At 35.4% G+C, this 15,728-nt stretch overlaps 1 protein-coding gene across 2 annotated transcripts in view; it reads left to right on the forward strand.

The window, feature by feature from the left end:
• The window catches only part of palmdb (palmdelphin b), a 51,785-nt gene that overhangs the window by 24,165 nt on the left and 11,892 nt on the right, over positions 1-15,728 (forward strand). For both annotated transcript variants that reach the window (XM_028811127.2, XM_028811128.2), the window contains 7 exons: positions 597-648; positions 9,196-9,276; positions 9,498-9,628; positions 10,156-10,270; positions 11,076-11,100; positions 12,513-12,632; positions 12,957-14,060. In XM_028811127.2, the coding sequence (XP_028666960.2) occupies positions 604-648; positions 9,196-9,276; positions 9,498-9,628; positions 10,156-10,270; positions 11,076-11,100; positions 12,513-12,632; positions 12,957-14,060 (1,621 nt within the window). In that variant the 5' untranslated portion in view covers positions 597-603. The remainder of the gene's footprint in view (positions 1-596; positions 649-9,195; positions 9,277-9,497; positions 9,629-10,155; positions 10,271-11,075; positions 11,101-12,512; positions 12,633-12,956; positions 14,061-15,728) is intronic.

Raw genomic sequence — 15,728 nt, forward strand, 5'->3', positions numbered from 1 at the left:
AATTACTGGACTGCAGCCCTAAACTGGATTATTCAGGTTCAGAAATGAAAAGGTGGATGGATCAGTATTTGTGGTCACTGAAACAACTGCTCAGGGTATCCTGTGTGTAAGCAGACAAATATGTCTCACTTATCCAATTAACATGCTTTGCACATTTGCATTTACTAATCTTCCACTGAGGTCATTGTATAAACTGGTGCTGGAACAGGTGACAGATTAAACAAAACCTCTGTAAGTTTCCTTGTGTTTTACTTTGAAATAAAAAAAATCTAATATAATATGTAGATAACAAAAAATTGATTCCATAACACTGTCCATATCTTTAAACATAAGCTGTTTAAATTGGACATGTGATGTGTCATTAAAACATGTCTGTAATGCCAGCCATCTGAGCCTGCCTCGTTTCATACTTTTTGTCACATGGGCCTGTCCCAGACTGGCTGATTGAATCTTCTGAGTGTCCGAGAGACACTTCACACTTTTCATTGTCTGATCCAGGCCAGCATCCTCTATTCTGTCTCCCATATACCTAGTTGTCAGTTTTCTTTCTTTTATTATAGCTGCCACATTCATATTTTTTTCTTCTTTTGTTTCAGTACTATAATGGAAGAGGAAGAATTATTAAAAGAGAGGCTCCATGCAATAACAGTAAGTCAGCTTTTTAAGTTGTTTATATACAGTTTTATCTGAACCTTCTAAGATAAAAATTACAATATTTAGTCAAGACTGTCTATAAATTGTAAACTTAAAGTTGTAATTCAGCAGAAGTGTAATAAGATAATTATGACTTTTCTTTTAAAATCTTTGAACTGTTTATAAACTATGGTTCTTAACTATATCTCCCATCTTGGTCTGCTTTGAAGTAAACCTACCTATAATATAAAGGAAACTGTTTGAAGTCTGACAAACTTAAATGTTTCCTACTGCTCCAAGGTTAAAGCAGAGTGTGGCCATGTTTATTCCAAATGCTAGTGTGAAGGTCACTATTGCAGGTCTGCATCACTTTCTAGTGATCATTTTAGTTAAACTATAGAACAATTTCTGTGTGAATATTGTGATCACCATCTCAGTCATTTGTTTTAATTTTTTAATCTTCAGCTGTATACATTTTAAGTCTTAGATTTGATGGAGAAGTACCTTTATTGATCTATAGAATAACAGTATCAGTTTTCATTGAGCTCATATTATACTGGTATTCTCAAATGGCTATGAATAGAAAACAAAGGACATAACAGTCTATTCAGGAATGACAAGCATACCTTTCAAAAATATGTCATGCAGCATTGTGGAGAACATGTATGAACTATGTGTTTTTAAATATTTATTTGATTTTCTATTTTGCCATATAATAGAATAAGAAGTGTATTTTTTATATACACTTTTATACTATAGTATAACATTGTTTTTATAATGTATCATATCTATAAAAGTAAATTAATCAAGTTATTAACTTTGTGATCTCCCCAAACCCAAATGAAACATTAACAAAAATGTAAATGTACTGGAATAGGACACACAGAAGGTGTATAACAATAGCACACAATAACAAAGACTAGTGTCTCTCTGGGCCTACTTAAACAGTTGTAGGGACCCTAGCTAGTCACATAGGGTGGCTTATCCACTTTCCATAATAAATATCATCACCATCAGGATGGTTTCTGGAGTGTTATGGAGTGAGAGGAAGGAGAATGCTGAATTAACAAAAATACTTTGGTGTGGAGGTAATAAATGTTTAACTGAGGAAGCTAAGAGGGAGTGAGAAGAAGATGTGGTTGGAGATAGCATCATATGGTATGAAAAGAATGAGTTTCATCTCATGGAAGGCCAGAGAGTCCTTAGACTGGAGGAAATTTGTTTTGAGGCAATCAGCTAACCTGCATAAACCTGGAAAACAGCTGTTAAATTGGTGTTGACAATAATGATGATGATGACCAAAGCACTCCTTCTTAAGTTCACACCCACTAGCTTTCCTTCCTTCCTGCAAATTGAGATGTTGCCACCACTCCACACCCGACTCCAATATAATTTTCCATTTGGCTGGAAGGGGTTTTTAAGTCCTAACATCTGATCATTTACTGCTCACCCAGTTACTTCCAGGGTCTCAGGTGACTTCACAGTGCCCTGGGGCCATTGCAGCACCGTGTTCCTGCACATTCCTGTCACCAAAGTGTACTGGCAAAGACCAGACTAACTGTCCTTTCAAGTATACTTGGAAGACTAACATATACTGCCTTCTAGCGGCTCTGGCAGCTCAAAACAAATTTTAATATTAGTTTCCAACTTACTTGAACCAGTCTTCTGAATTCTCCAATTATACGTTGGCAGTGTTCCTGTTACTCACACAGGATCCCACTACTTATATTCGCTTCACAGGTCATATATCCTGCTAATTACTAAAAGTTGTTAAATTAATTTTTCCTTTTGGATTTCATTAACAGATAGCTACACATTCAAATACACTAGTTTGCACTCTTTCACAGTGATAATACAAATACTGCTATCTAAGTGAATGTTATGTTTATCATTGGCTGTGATGTTGTGAGGAATAAAAATGTGAATATTTGTGAAAGTCCTGAACCTAATGCACAGGGGCATTGTTACCAAGACCACTAACTAGAGTCTTATTTTAGAATTTTTACCTATTGCATTCTGTAAATAATTTTGTTTAAGATGGCCAGTAAGTGAAAGGACACACTAACGTAATCTGTGATTAGCACATGCTAACTCTTTCTCTTGCTCACTAGTCTTTTTGCACGGTCTAGGGTGCTTCTTAACATAATGTTTGTTTTACCTTAATAGCTGCTAAGAAGTACAATACCTTATTCAGGTGATGTTACAAAATAGTGGTTCAAATTGCACTCCCGATAGCTGCCACAAGTAAAAAATTTGCCCTTTGGTACTATACAGAATGGTGCTTGAAGTTATATTTCTTTCAAAAATGTGTGTGTTTAGCAGGGCCAGCAGAGATTCCTGTTGATTAACCATTTTGTCATAAAAGAAGAGTATGTCAAAAAGTTCAAATTCTTTATTTGTAGATTAGATTGTTAAATACAGGAACAGTATTTTCATATTTCAAGGTTGCAGTATTTTGAGAGAGGAACCATAACATGTTACCCAATTTCCAAGGACTGTGGTCCTCAGTTATAGCGGTGAGGGTTAATCTGATGTATCAGAGGTACTGTGTAAGACACTGAGTACTTTTCTATATGTTGTTTAATTTTTTTTTTTTTGGCTCGGGAGCTAATATTATTAGTTCACTGGACTGCCTTTCTCCTGAACATGCTACATACAATTGCACATGAAAAAAACATTTCTCCCATAGATCAATTCTAGCAATTCCTAGCAACTTGGCTATTGTTGCTGGTCATTGCAAAACACAATCTTGGAGAAAAATGTATTCTTTTGAAATCAAACAGGTAATATTACTAAGTAGGAATAACAGGAATTTTAGGTATAAATATAATTTCACCCTGTGGCAGATTCTGTAAAAATGGTAGCTTTAGTCAAATTTGAATGTAACACTTTTGCCTGTAATCTTGTACCATTACAGAGTTTTGAAAATTTTCGATCAAATGCAATCAAATATACACTGAATCATGGTTTCCTTTAACTTATTACATACAGCATTAACATTTGCAGGCTGAAAATTTTCATGGACCATGTAATAGACCAAATGTTTTGAGCACTGTACAGATAAGAACAGATGAAAAGGAATAATAGCATGAACTACAGTATATACAGTGTCCACCTCCTATATGCTCTGTCTGTGGTGGACCCTGTTACTGAGCTGTGCAAGCGTTTAAATTGGCCAAGACATACCATCAGTCCTGAATTGTGTTGTAGCCATGGCTTGAAGTGATCTGGTATGCCATAATACCAGTTTCCTGTTTCTGCTTTGTGAACTGTAGCATAACAGCACATCATGGTATGAACTGCAAGGGACTCCACAGTTCTCTGCAATATTGCATGTAGTTTACCACCAAGTCAAAAATTCCCCATTCTTTGAAGTTTATGCATATAAAAGCGTAGGACTATTCAATCCAGCTTGAATTTGAATGTGTTATATACAGCATCATGGGAAGTAAAAAAAAGACAACAGAATAGGGAGTACTGCATGTACCCAAGAAGGCCACATGCCAAGCATGTCTTCTTTGAGCTTTGCCTAATTTTTCTTCGTCCACTTCACGTCATTTTCCATGCAGATCATTATCTCTTCTCTTTTTTCTGTGCATGGCAGTTGCCCTTCTTCACTCTCTACCATTTCCATTTCTTTGTGCAGCCTTGTACATTTGCATGCCCCATTTCTCCATGCAATCACAGTTTGGGTGAAAAAATGACACGCTACCTAAGAATACCCCACTCACTACAACTTTATTACTGACAAATAATGAAAAAATTTCAAACATCTTGCAATGTACTTTCTTAGCAGATACCTACTGGCCTAGATGTACTATCCTCACAAATTTAAGCTTTGTAACTAAATAAAAAATAGTGTGTTTGTAACTGAGTAAATGAGTCAACTTTGCATTATATACTAAGCATATAGATTAACAAAATGCAAGGCCACTCATAAATACTATATTACATCCTTTTGTTTTTTGGTTAAATACCAAATCACAGCAGGATTTAACTTGTTCATGAATTTGTTTTTATTTTGGTAATTCATTTTCTTTGCATCTTATTGTGCCTTCAAATACATATATTCTTGTCCCCCTATAACTTAAGTCAGAATGTCTTCAATTAATTATTGTATTTCACATGAGAAACAACTAGTGAAACTGTAGGCCAGTCACAAACTGAACAGACAGTGATATTAATTTAATGAAGCACAGTATTGACTAATAACATGTAGGACTGCTGAAATAAAAAAAAAAGCAAAGTCCAGTTTGCTTTTCATGATACCAAGGAAGTATACCAGAGTAGCTAACTAATGGTGTAATTAATACTTTTTCTTCTTCTTTTGACTGCTCCTGTTAAGAGTTACCATAAGTGGATCATCTTTTTCCATATCTTTCTGTCCTCTGCATCTTGCTCTGTTACTACCCCCATCACCTGCATGTCCTCTCTCACCACATCCATAAACCTTCTCTTAGGCCTTTCTGTTTTCCCCTTGCTCCTGTCTAATCTCGTCTGTCAACCTGTCCATCACCATTGCCAATAAGAAAGGGCTCAGAGCCGATTCCTGATGTAATCCCACCTCCACGTTGAATGTATCCGTCACTCCTACAGCAGACCTCACCACTGTCATACTTCCTTCGTACATATCTTGTACAACTCTTACATACTTCTCTGCCACTCCCGACTTCCTCATACAATACCACAACTCATCTCGAGGCACCCTGTCATATGCTTTCTCCAGGTACACAAAGATGCAATGCAACTCCTATTGGCCTTCTCTATACTTCTCCATCAATAGCATCTATTTCCCAATATAACCAGCATCTCTCTTTTGCACATGTTCAAACAAACACAATCTCGCCTCTCTGACTTTATCTCCAAACTGTCCAATCTGAGCTGACCCTCTAATGTACTCATTTCTAATCCTGTCCATCCTCGTCACACCCAATGCAAATCTTAATATCTTTAACTCTGCCATCTCCACCTCTGTCTCCTGTTTTTTGGTCAGTACCATTGTTTCCAACCCATAATACAAAAAGGAAAAATGCAAAATTATTTCAGTTTTACAGCTAGCAATGTTCTTGGATAGATAGATAGATAGATAGATAGATAGATAGATAGATAGATAGATAGATAGATAGATAGATAGATAGATAGATAGATAGATAGATAGATAGATAGATAGATAGATAGATAGATAGATAGATAGATAGATAGATAGATAGATAGATAGATAGATAGATAGATAGATAGATAGATAGATAGATAGATAGATAGATAGATAGATAGATTTTTATTTGTCACCAGAGTAAACTTAGGCTTTTCACAGGATCTCTTTAAATACAGATACATAAATAAACATATATACACATAAACACTATGGTCTGAACACGCAATAGAATAGCTAAAAATGCTGAAAATTAAAAAGAAGCAAAATCTTCATAATTGGCAGTTACAGTCACAGTGGGAAATTGTGTTGGTGTATTGCCATTGGTATACAGGAGCCCTAGTAGCATTTCTTGATACACTTCATGTTAGTGTCTGGTCCGATCACACAGAAGAGCTTCTGCAGCACAAATTGATGAAAAACTTAATGCTGGCCATGAGAGAAAGATGTCAAAACACACAGTGCATTTCAGCTTGCTGTGTATGAGGCTGTGTAGCTACAGATTCATCAGAGTGCCCATGCTGACCCCCGTTAACGGCTAAAAGCAACCACTGTACAATGAGCATGGGAGCATCAGAGCTGCACGATGGAGTAATGGAAGAAGGTGGCCTGGGGCCTCATGTATAAACGGTGCGTATGCACAGAAATGTTGCGTACTCCAGTTTCCACGCTCAAATCGCGATGTATAAAACCTAAACTTGGCGTAAAGCCACGCACTTTTCCACGGTAACTCATACCTTGGCGTACGCAATTTCTCCGCTCGGTTTTGCAGACTGGTGGCACCCAGCGTCAAAGTAGTGCTACTGTTCCTGTGTGCTCATCCTTTCTTTCTTAGCTCCACATTCCTGACGCGGCTTTATAAATACACTGAAATTAACTGCATATTGTTTATTAGTGTAATGCATCTGATTGTAATTAACCTGTAGCAATATAATGGTCCAGGGAATAGCCATAGTATTCCAAATACCATAACTGCTTTAGCATTGTTACGTTCACTGCATCTTGTTCTTCTTTTTGCTGCTCCCGTTAAGGGTTGCCACTGCGGATCATCTTTTTCCATATTACTCTCATTGCACCACTCGGAGTATTTATATCACTGTATCTGAGTGTGAATCACAGCAGCAGGTGATCGGAAAGAGAATTATCGGTATACAGTTTCAAGTACACACTACCTCAACCACGGCAAAAAGCGTCAAAGCCTTTCCTGTACGGACCTCGCGTTTCAGAAACAGTTTCGTCCCAAGAACTATAAACGCACTCAATCAGTCCATCAAGTGCTCCTTGTAGAACTGTTTGTACTTACAAGTACAATCACCTCACTGTAAACTTACACTACAGTTATAATATTGCACAACCTGCGCAACTTTATAAAGCGCGTATGATGACAATATAATTTTTAAGATGAAATGCAGCAAAACATGTTGCTTATAGTATACAGATAAAACTTTAACTTCATTTAAATAATCTGTATTGTTAATAATTAAACATGTGAGGACACGGTGCCGCAGCACTAGCTAGTTCACGGATAGCTCCTGCCTTCTTGCTGGTGCTGACGCGACACTGGAAGGATAGACGAATAGAATAATTAAACATGTACTACAAAGATATTTCAATGTTCCTTAAAAGTTTTGAAGAATCGGCGTTCTAAGCTTACAGATGGCTTAACGTCTATTACAGAGCTGATTGTGTGGCGATTGGGTATTTGGAGAAAGAAAAGTACGTTTGAAAGAGACAGTACTTCTGTAATAAATTATTTCATCGAAGGTCGCACATGGCGCAGCAAGCCTCTTGCGTGAGATATGAACAATCACTGCGCCACTGTGTTCCCATGTTTAATAACATGCTTTCATTGCTATCATCATGAAAATGATATCACATATACATCTCAGTATTTTAATTATTCAGAGAGCTGTAATGTCTCGAATGTAATGGATTCTGTGTCCTGTCGGAGAAAGAGAAAGAACGGAAGTACATAGTGATTCACACACACAGAGCACATAGAAGATCAAATACAGAACAAAGCATTTAACATGCTACTTGAGAAACTAGTAAAATAAACGATTTTAAGATGAAGTTTATGATGTGCTACTTTAATGGCAAAATAAACTACGTGATTAAAGTGGAAATTTCGAGATTAAAGTTGACATTTCGTGCTTTTTTCCCACTGTGTGCCTATTTGTTTTGTCTGTACCCTAATAAGCTTTCATATGACACTCAGACGGTGGGCTACGACTTGCCTTTTCACGGCGACTTTGATATGTGATTTCTTTTTTATTTCGGGCACTGTGCGACTTTGTGAACTTGATCTTTCAAGTTTCTCCGACACTCTGTCACTCGATCAACTTTCTTTTGTTGATTATACCACTGTTTAAACAAACAAATAGTACGTTTTTCCTTTGCCTCCACTTGGTATTCGCTGAAATTCTTATATTTTTCCCTGTGCTTTTCCCATTGTCTTTTCACAGAAGGCTATTTATATTGATTTGCATATTCAAACAGGCGTAATTCTGGGAGGAGTTGGGGCGGGACAGAAAGCGCGTGCACGTGCGTTACTTTTCACGCTGATCGGGATTTATGTAGTGAAAGAACGTGAAAGTTTGCGTGCGCACAGATTCCTGCATCTGGATTTTTCTGTGCGTACGCACAATCCCGCTTTTGTGCTTACGCCATGTTATAGTGTGAGTTCTACTCACGGCGTTATACATGAGGCCCCTGGTCTGATTAATCACGTTTTCTTTTAGCTCATGGGGAAGGCCGAGGTCATGTGTATCATTTACCAGGGGAAGAGATGCCAGCAGGCAGCAATAATGGAAGTAGGCAATCCGGCAGAGGCAGTGTGATGCTCTGGGCAATGTTCTACTGGGAAACCTTGGGTCCTGACAGTCATGTGGATATTACTTTGACGTATACAACCTACCTAAAGATTGTTGCAGTACACGTACACCCCTTCATGGCACTGATATTTATTACAGTGACCACTGTCAGGAAGGATAGTTCACCCTGCCACACTGCAAAACATGTTTAGCAATGATTTGAGGGACATGACAATGAGTTCAAGGTGTTGACTTGGCCTCCAAACTCCCCAGATCTCAATGCAATTGAGTATTTGTGGAATGTGCTGGAAAAACAAGACTAATCATGGAGGCCCCACCTGACAACTTACAGGACTTAAAGAATCTGCTGCTAATATCTTGGTGCCAGATACCACAGGGCATCTTCACAGCCATGAGGAGGACATATACAATATTAGGCAGGTGGTTTTAATGTTGTGGCTGATCAGTGTATATTTTGACACATATTTAATTGTCCGGTGTTTAGGGCTGAAATTTAGTTATTCCAATAAATATAAAATGGACAAATAATCAGAAGCTCAAAATGTGAACAATAAACAGCAGCTGTTTTTTTTGCAGGATAAAAGGAGAATCCAAGAGGAAATTGTCAGAAAAAGAGCTGAAATTGAGGAAGAGAAATTTAAGCTTCAGTACCTAAAGGTTTGTAGGTTGTAAAAATGTTCTTATACCATTCATCTGAAGTGTGCTGTCATAAAAAAACACTTTTTAAGTCTTTCAACCACCTTAAATAAACCATCAAGATAAAAAAAAATATACTAATTATCATTTTGTCATTGTCTAATTAGTCAAATAGTTTGAATACTTATGTTTTGTTATATAAATGCATTCATCTTCATTATTTTTTGGATATCTCTGACCAGAAAAAGATCTTAAGAGAAAAATGGCTAATGGATGGCTTAAGCCCGCAGAACACTCAGGAGCAAGAGACCATTAGAAAACAAACTCATGAGGAACAAAATCAAGCTGAGCTCTTACAAACAAATGTTCTCAGGTAATTTATAATGGCAATGTAATCTAAGATGTTTAGGGACATTTTTATACACTTTTTCTCTGTGATTAACTCATATGTTTTATTTTATATTTCATTTCAATATTAGAGGATGTCTTAGTATAAATTCACGAATTTCATTTATTTCTGCTTCATATATTGCTTTGCTTTAATAATTTCTGTGTTGTTATCATGAGAGATTTACACAGTTTTGTCTACATAACTTTGTAGCCTGTATTGTTTAATGCAGTATGCCATTTTGTTTGAGCTTTTTAACGTTTTTCAGTATTGGGAAGCAAATGAACAAAACAGTGATGGTGGCATATAGGACAGTTCTTAATGGCCAATGGTGAACCACCGAAAACAATCTTTTAACAACTGATGCACTATTTTTCCTTTTTTGAATAATATGTTTTTTATGGACATTTGAATAATAGAAATGACATGCAAGGGCCATAAACTTATTAAACTTTTTTGGATTTATTTAAATGTATGGCATGTTAATGATCTAGAAATGTTTTGTTCTACAGGATGGAACAAGAAATTAAAAACCTAGAAAATCAAGAAATACAAATATCCACTAATGAGGAATTAATTTTGAAAAAGTTAAAAGAAGTAGAGAAATCTGCTATGGATATCATAAAGGTAGAAACTACTATATTTTGCTTGTTAAGTACTGTATCTTTAGGCTCTTGAAATACAGAAAAAGTACAGAAAACATTTGGTGTTGCTGCTGAAAGAGGAGCAACAAGTTATTAAAATCAAGGGTTCACTTACTTTTTCCAGCTAGTACTGTGAATGGTTCCTCAATGTACTCAATAAAGACTTGAACAATAAAACTGTTTGTGTATTATTGGTTTATTTGGATTGTGTTTGTCTATAATTGAGACTTAGATGAACATCAAACCATGTTTTATTAGTAATCAATGCAGGGAATTACAAAGGGTTCACATACATTTCTTTACAAGTGTATGTCAGTAAATTTATCAACACTTAAAAAAATATTGGTTATTTATCTGCTGCCTTATGTAATCTTTGCTTATTATTTTAATCTTATATATTATTTATTCAGTAGTCAAAAGTTTAATAGCAATTAAAAAATAAAAATCTGCAAGAATCAAGTTTGAGAAATGATGGTCTTTAGAAGAAATATAAAAACCTTACTGCTACAACTTACAATAATGTTTTTATTTTTAAAACAGAAATTTCAGATTAATGCTGGATTACGTATATTGTATATAAATCTCAATTATTCTGACATGAAATGTCATTATGTCATTATTGTGATTATTTTATTACATTTTATCAAAGAAAAAATATTGAATCCTTTTTAATTTCCTCATAGTAAGAGACATCAAATCAAATGTCTAATTGTAAATCTTGTGGAACAGTATGTACTATAGATTACTTTTTGTTTAATATTCAGCTTTGTTTTGTTTTTATTTTACAGAGTGCAAATGATGATATGAAACAAGGTAAAATAAAATTAATAGTATTTATGTTGATTTTTAATGGTTTAGTTAAATTATTTGACTTATTGTAAACCTTTTACTTATATTTAATGTTCACAAGTGGAATATTTCGTGGCATATGGGAGTTACTTCTTGGATCACAGTTGAAGTATTTCTCCATACTAAGACAGGAATTAAGTGTATATGCAAACTATACATCTATGGCTTTTGCTGAATTGACAATACCAATTAAAGCATTTATTGTCTTTCTGAAAAAATCATTGTGTGTTTGAAGAAACACCCGAATGTGGTGACATTTATTAGTAGAGTAAGCTAGTAAGTAGTTGAATGTGGAACTGCATTAGTCTTTTCAGGCATTACACTTTTCATAGATAAATTACAGTAAATGTACAATTTTTATTATTTATTTGGAAGGTCCTTTTGTAATAGCAATATGCATACTTAATGTTTTGGAGATTAGAAAATAAAAGTCAACAAGCAATAGGAGAAAAATTTTAAAGTAGAGTTCAGGAATCTTTAAAGAACATTTAGTTCAAAGTATCTGTAAAAATTGCCCATGTAAAATGGAAATAATTGGCCGATTGTTGATAGAATCAGTACAGGTGATATCTACAAGGAGAGCAGTGAGGAGCGTTCATGAGGTGCTTTGTAAAGAGACGTGTCTTTGTGAAGCAACTGAACATCAATAGATTGCAAGCAGTTTGTAAAGCTCAATCTTCTGATTACTAAAATTCTAGTAAATTATGGTTTTTTTACCTTTCCTTATTTTGTTTGTCAGACATACTGTATTTCAAATTACATTTTTATATGCGAAAAGAAAGGGAGGTGGTGAAGGTGATGTGAAGTATTTGCGCATAAGGAAAATTTAGTTTCAAAGAATAGTTAATGAAAATATTTAAGCTAAATATGCATAGCATTGATAAGTACAATTCAGCTTCTGTGAAGTACAATTTTGCATCATTTATGCCCACAATACAGTCACTCAACAGTGTGCTGCAACACAGCAGATAAAGAGCATCATACTAAAATACACAAAATATCTTGGTGTGGCTTTATTTTTTTAATTTGCCCTCAGTGATTGAACTGCTATTATTATTATTCATTGCTATAAAAAATACATCATTAAAAGGTAATACATATTTGAAATAATTGTATTTATTTGTTAAAATAGTTTTATTCTAATTATTTTGAAAAGTATTAATATTTATTTACAGTCAAATAATCTTAATAAATAATTTCTAATACTAATGCCATAGTGTTAAATATTAATGATACTAATTTGTGAAATCATAATTACTGAAGATAAATACATCTTATGTTTGATTAACATTTCATGGGGGTGAGAGGGCATTCAGTTTTTAAAAGCAGTGACAAATTTACACTACTGTTTTTGTTATTTTCTTTAAACATTATAGTTTCACAACCAACTGAATATGTATATTCTGAGATCCCAGATCTGCCAAAATCCTACCGTCCTTCAGCCTTGAAGAAATTGCCAAAAGTAGCAAAGGAAAATAATGAACAAGCCAAAAGAGGTATATGATTAATATCTTAGATTAATCTTAAATGTACCTAGAAAGGTTTTTGTGTTTTTTGTTTTATTTTTGTTTTCAGTTATTATTAATATATCCTGTTATTATGCTGTAAATAAATGGAAAATATCCAGCTGTCTTAAATGGCTATTTAAAAACACTGTCTTCCCTGACTTTAGATTGCTGTTCTGATGTAGCTCATAATTCAAGCCCTAGCTTTGAGCATCCTGTGTGCTCTCCAGCAACTAAGTAATGTAATATACAAGTGGAGAAGGTCAATGGATTGTTATTTGAGTAGCTTTCTAAAATGTGCATTTATTTTTTTAGCTTTATTTGCAATGGAAATCAATGTTGAAAAAGACATGAAAACAGGAGAAAGTCAAGTTCTGTCAGCAGCAACTGTTAAAGCAGATGCATTTCAAGAGAAAGGGATTAAAGTGTACGATGATGGAAGAAAATCAGTTTATGCTGTTTCCTGTGATGGTGAAATTACTGATAATGGAGTACAAGAACTGACACCAGCAGAGGTAGAGGAGCTTTTAAGGGCAGCTACGGAAAAGAAGTCACAATTTGCCTTAGAATACCATGAACCAGTGTTTTCTAGCTCATATAATAGATCTTCCACTCCCAAAAAGCAGAACAAGGAGCATGTCAAATCCGAGTCAAACAGCCCACTTGCATCCTATGGAATAGTAGAAAAAAACATGTATACACCTGTTAAATCAGAACTGCACTGTAATGATAGCATTCATTTGCAAGATGATTTTGAGCATTCTTACAGTATTCCATATAGGCAGGCTTTACATCATTATTCAACAAATGAACATGAAGAACACGAGTCTCAGGTGATTCACAACAATGAAAATATTCTTATAAATGATGACAGACCCTGTGTTGAGGACAGTCATGAACCAACATTGTTTTCTTACCATGATCAAAGAGAAAACCACCATGCTGCTCTGTTTGTCAATTCACATTATAACAATGGTCAGTCATCCTTAGTCAATAAAGGTACAGAATGCAACATTCTCCATACTTCTTCCACCTTTGATTGTGAAGAACCTGTCACAATGATATTCATGGGCTACCAGAATGTAAATGATGAAACAGACCTTAATAAGGAGGTGGGATTTGAGGGAGCAATTCGAGCTGAACTTGTTGTTATTGGGGATGACTATGATGACCTTGAAGGTGAAGTGCAACTTTCTTATCATCCTGAAGGCCAGCTCAGCAAAATTTACAAGCCTGGCATAAACCCACAAAGTAATCACCATCAAACAACTTCAGAAATAAATTGGAACATGAACAACCAATCACATCAGAAAAATGTAATTCCAGTGAATGAGCAAAAATTACCTCTTTGTCATGGACTCCACAACAGTTTGAGTGAACAGATGGCCAAGGATAGCACAGATGACCCATCAATGACAGGTATTAAGAAGAATAAAGCATGTTGCTGTTCTCTTATGTGAGTTATTTAATACATCTTTAGTTAAATGTCTGCTTTTGTGCCTGTATTTCTAAATTCACTTACTGTACTTACACATCCTGTTTTTCCCTTCTTCTCAATACAATTTCCCAACTTCAGTAATTAATGCTGTTCTTAACTTTCCTTTTAGACGTTTTTCTAATATTTGTGTTATATAAATATGTTTCAGCCTTTATGCTTTACTCATTCTTTCTTTATTCTGTTAACTTTCTTTGCATGATGTACTTTCTAATTTTTTTAAGTAATAACTACCCTTTTAATTGTATTGCCTTTCCACTAATGTTTCAAGATTAATTGATAATAAAACATTTGGTTATTCTGTGTTCTGTTCATTGCAAAACACTTTCATTAAAAATGTTTTATTTTTCATTTTCAATTTTTAGATAGGAAATGTATATAATGTAATAAAATATTTTAATTTATATTGCCTTCATGAAATAGTATACTTCCATGTCCATCAAATTCGCTTTTGTTGTATTACTGACTATATTTTTATATATTAAAATGTATTCCTTCAATTCACACAACAAACTAAACAGAGTAAAGACAAATATTTTTTGTGAGATTTCAGTTCACTGGGTTATGTTGTTTTGAGTATCAAAGATTGAATTCAGTCATTTTTACCATTCTAGAAGTAGTATTATCTTGCAAATTTGATCAAACTATGTCAAAGAAGCCAAGAAGTTGCTAAATTCAGCTTGGATGGGCTTATCAGGAACACTTATACTGTCTTTGTTTGAAACCACACCAGTTTTGCTTTGCCTTTATGCTTGATGTAGTAGTCCATATAGGTTATGAACCTTTTTGTTCAGTCAATTGGTGGTTTCATAATATTTCTATTTGCTAAATGTAGGATTAGCTGTAGTTTTACCTGCTATAGAAAAATGTTGTGACCCTACTAGAACACCGATCACAGTCTGTCACCCTTTCACCACCTAATACTCTAATCTGCAGTGATTGTACTTGTGGAAAAATGGCTGCCATCGCATGCTGCACATGTTGGTGGTTGTTGAAGTGACTCTCTATGTAAAGTGCTTTGAGTAGTGAGAACAGCACTATCCATCCATCCATTTTCCAACCCGCTGAATCCGAACACAGGGTCACGGGGGTCTGCTGGAGCCAATCCCAGCCAACACAGGGCACAAGGCAGGAACCAATCCCGGGCAGGGTGCCAACCCACCGCAGGACACACACAAACACACCAAGCACACACTAGGGCCAATTTAGAATCGCCAATCCACCTAACCTGCATGTCTTTGGACTGTGGGAGGAAACCGGAGCGCCTGGAGGAAACCCACGCAGACACGGGGAGAACATGCAAACTCCACGCAGGGTGGACCCGGGAAGAGAACCTGGGTCTCCTAACTGCGAGGCAGCAGCGCTACCACTGCGCCACCGTGCCGCCCAGAAAAGCACTATACAAATGTAAATAACTATTATTATTAAAGTTGCACTGAACTCAGCATGGTATTTATTGTATTTTCTGTTTTCACATATACTGCTAAATGTCAGACATTATATGGAAGGGTGTGTTTCTCCTGAAATCATGACTTGGATGCACTATATTCAAATTTTATCCTAGACTTCCAAATAAACTGTGTTGTTGTGAT

The sequence above is a fragment of the Erpetoichthys calabaricus genome, chromosome 10 (assembly GCF_900747795.2).
Source record: "Erpetoichthys calabaricus chromosome 10, fErpCal1.3, whole genome shotgun sequence".
NCBI classification, from domain to species: Eukaryota; Metazoa; Chordata; class Cladistia; order Polypteriformes; family Polypteridae; genus Erpetoichthys; species Erpetoichthys calabaricus.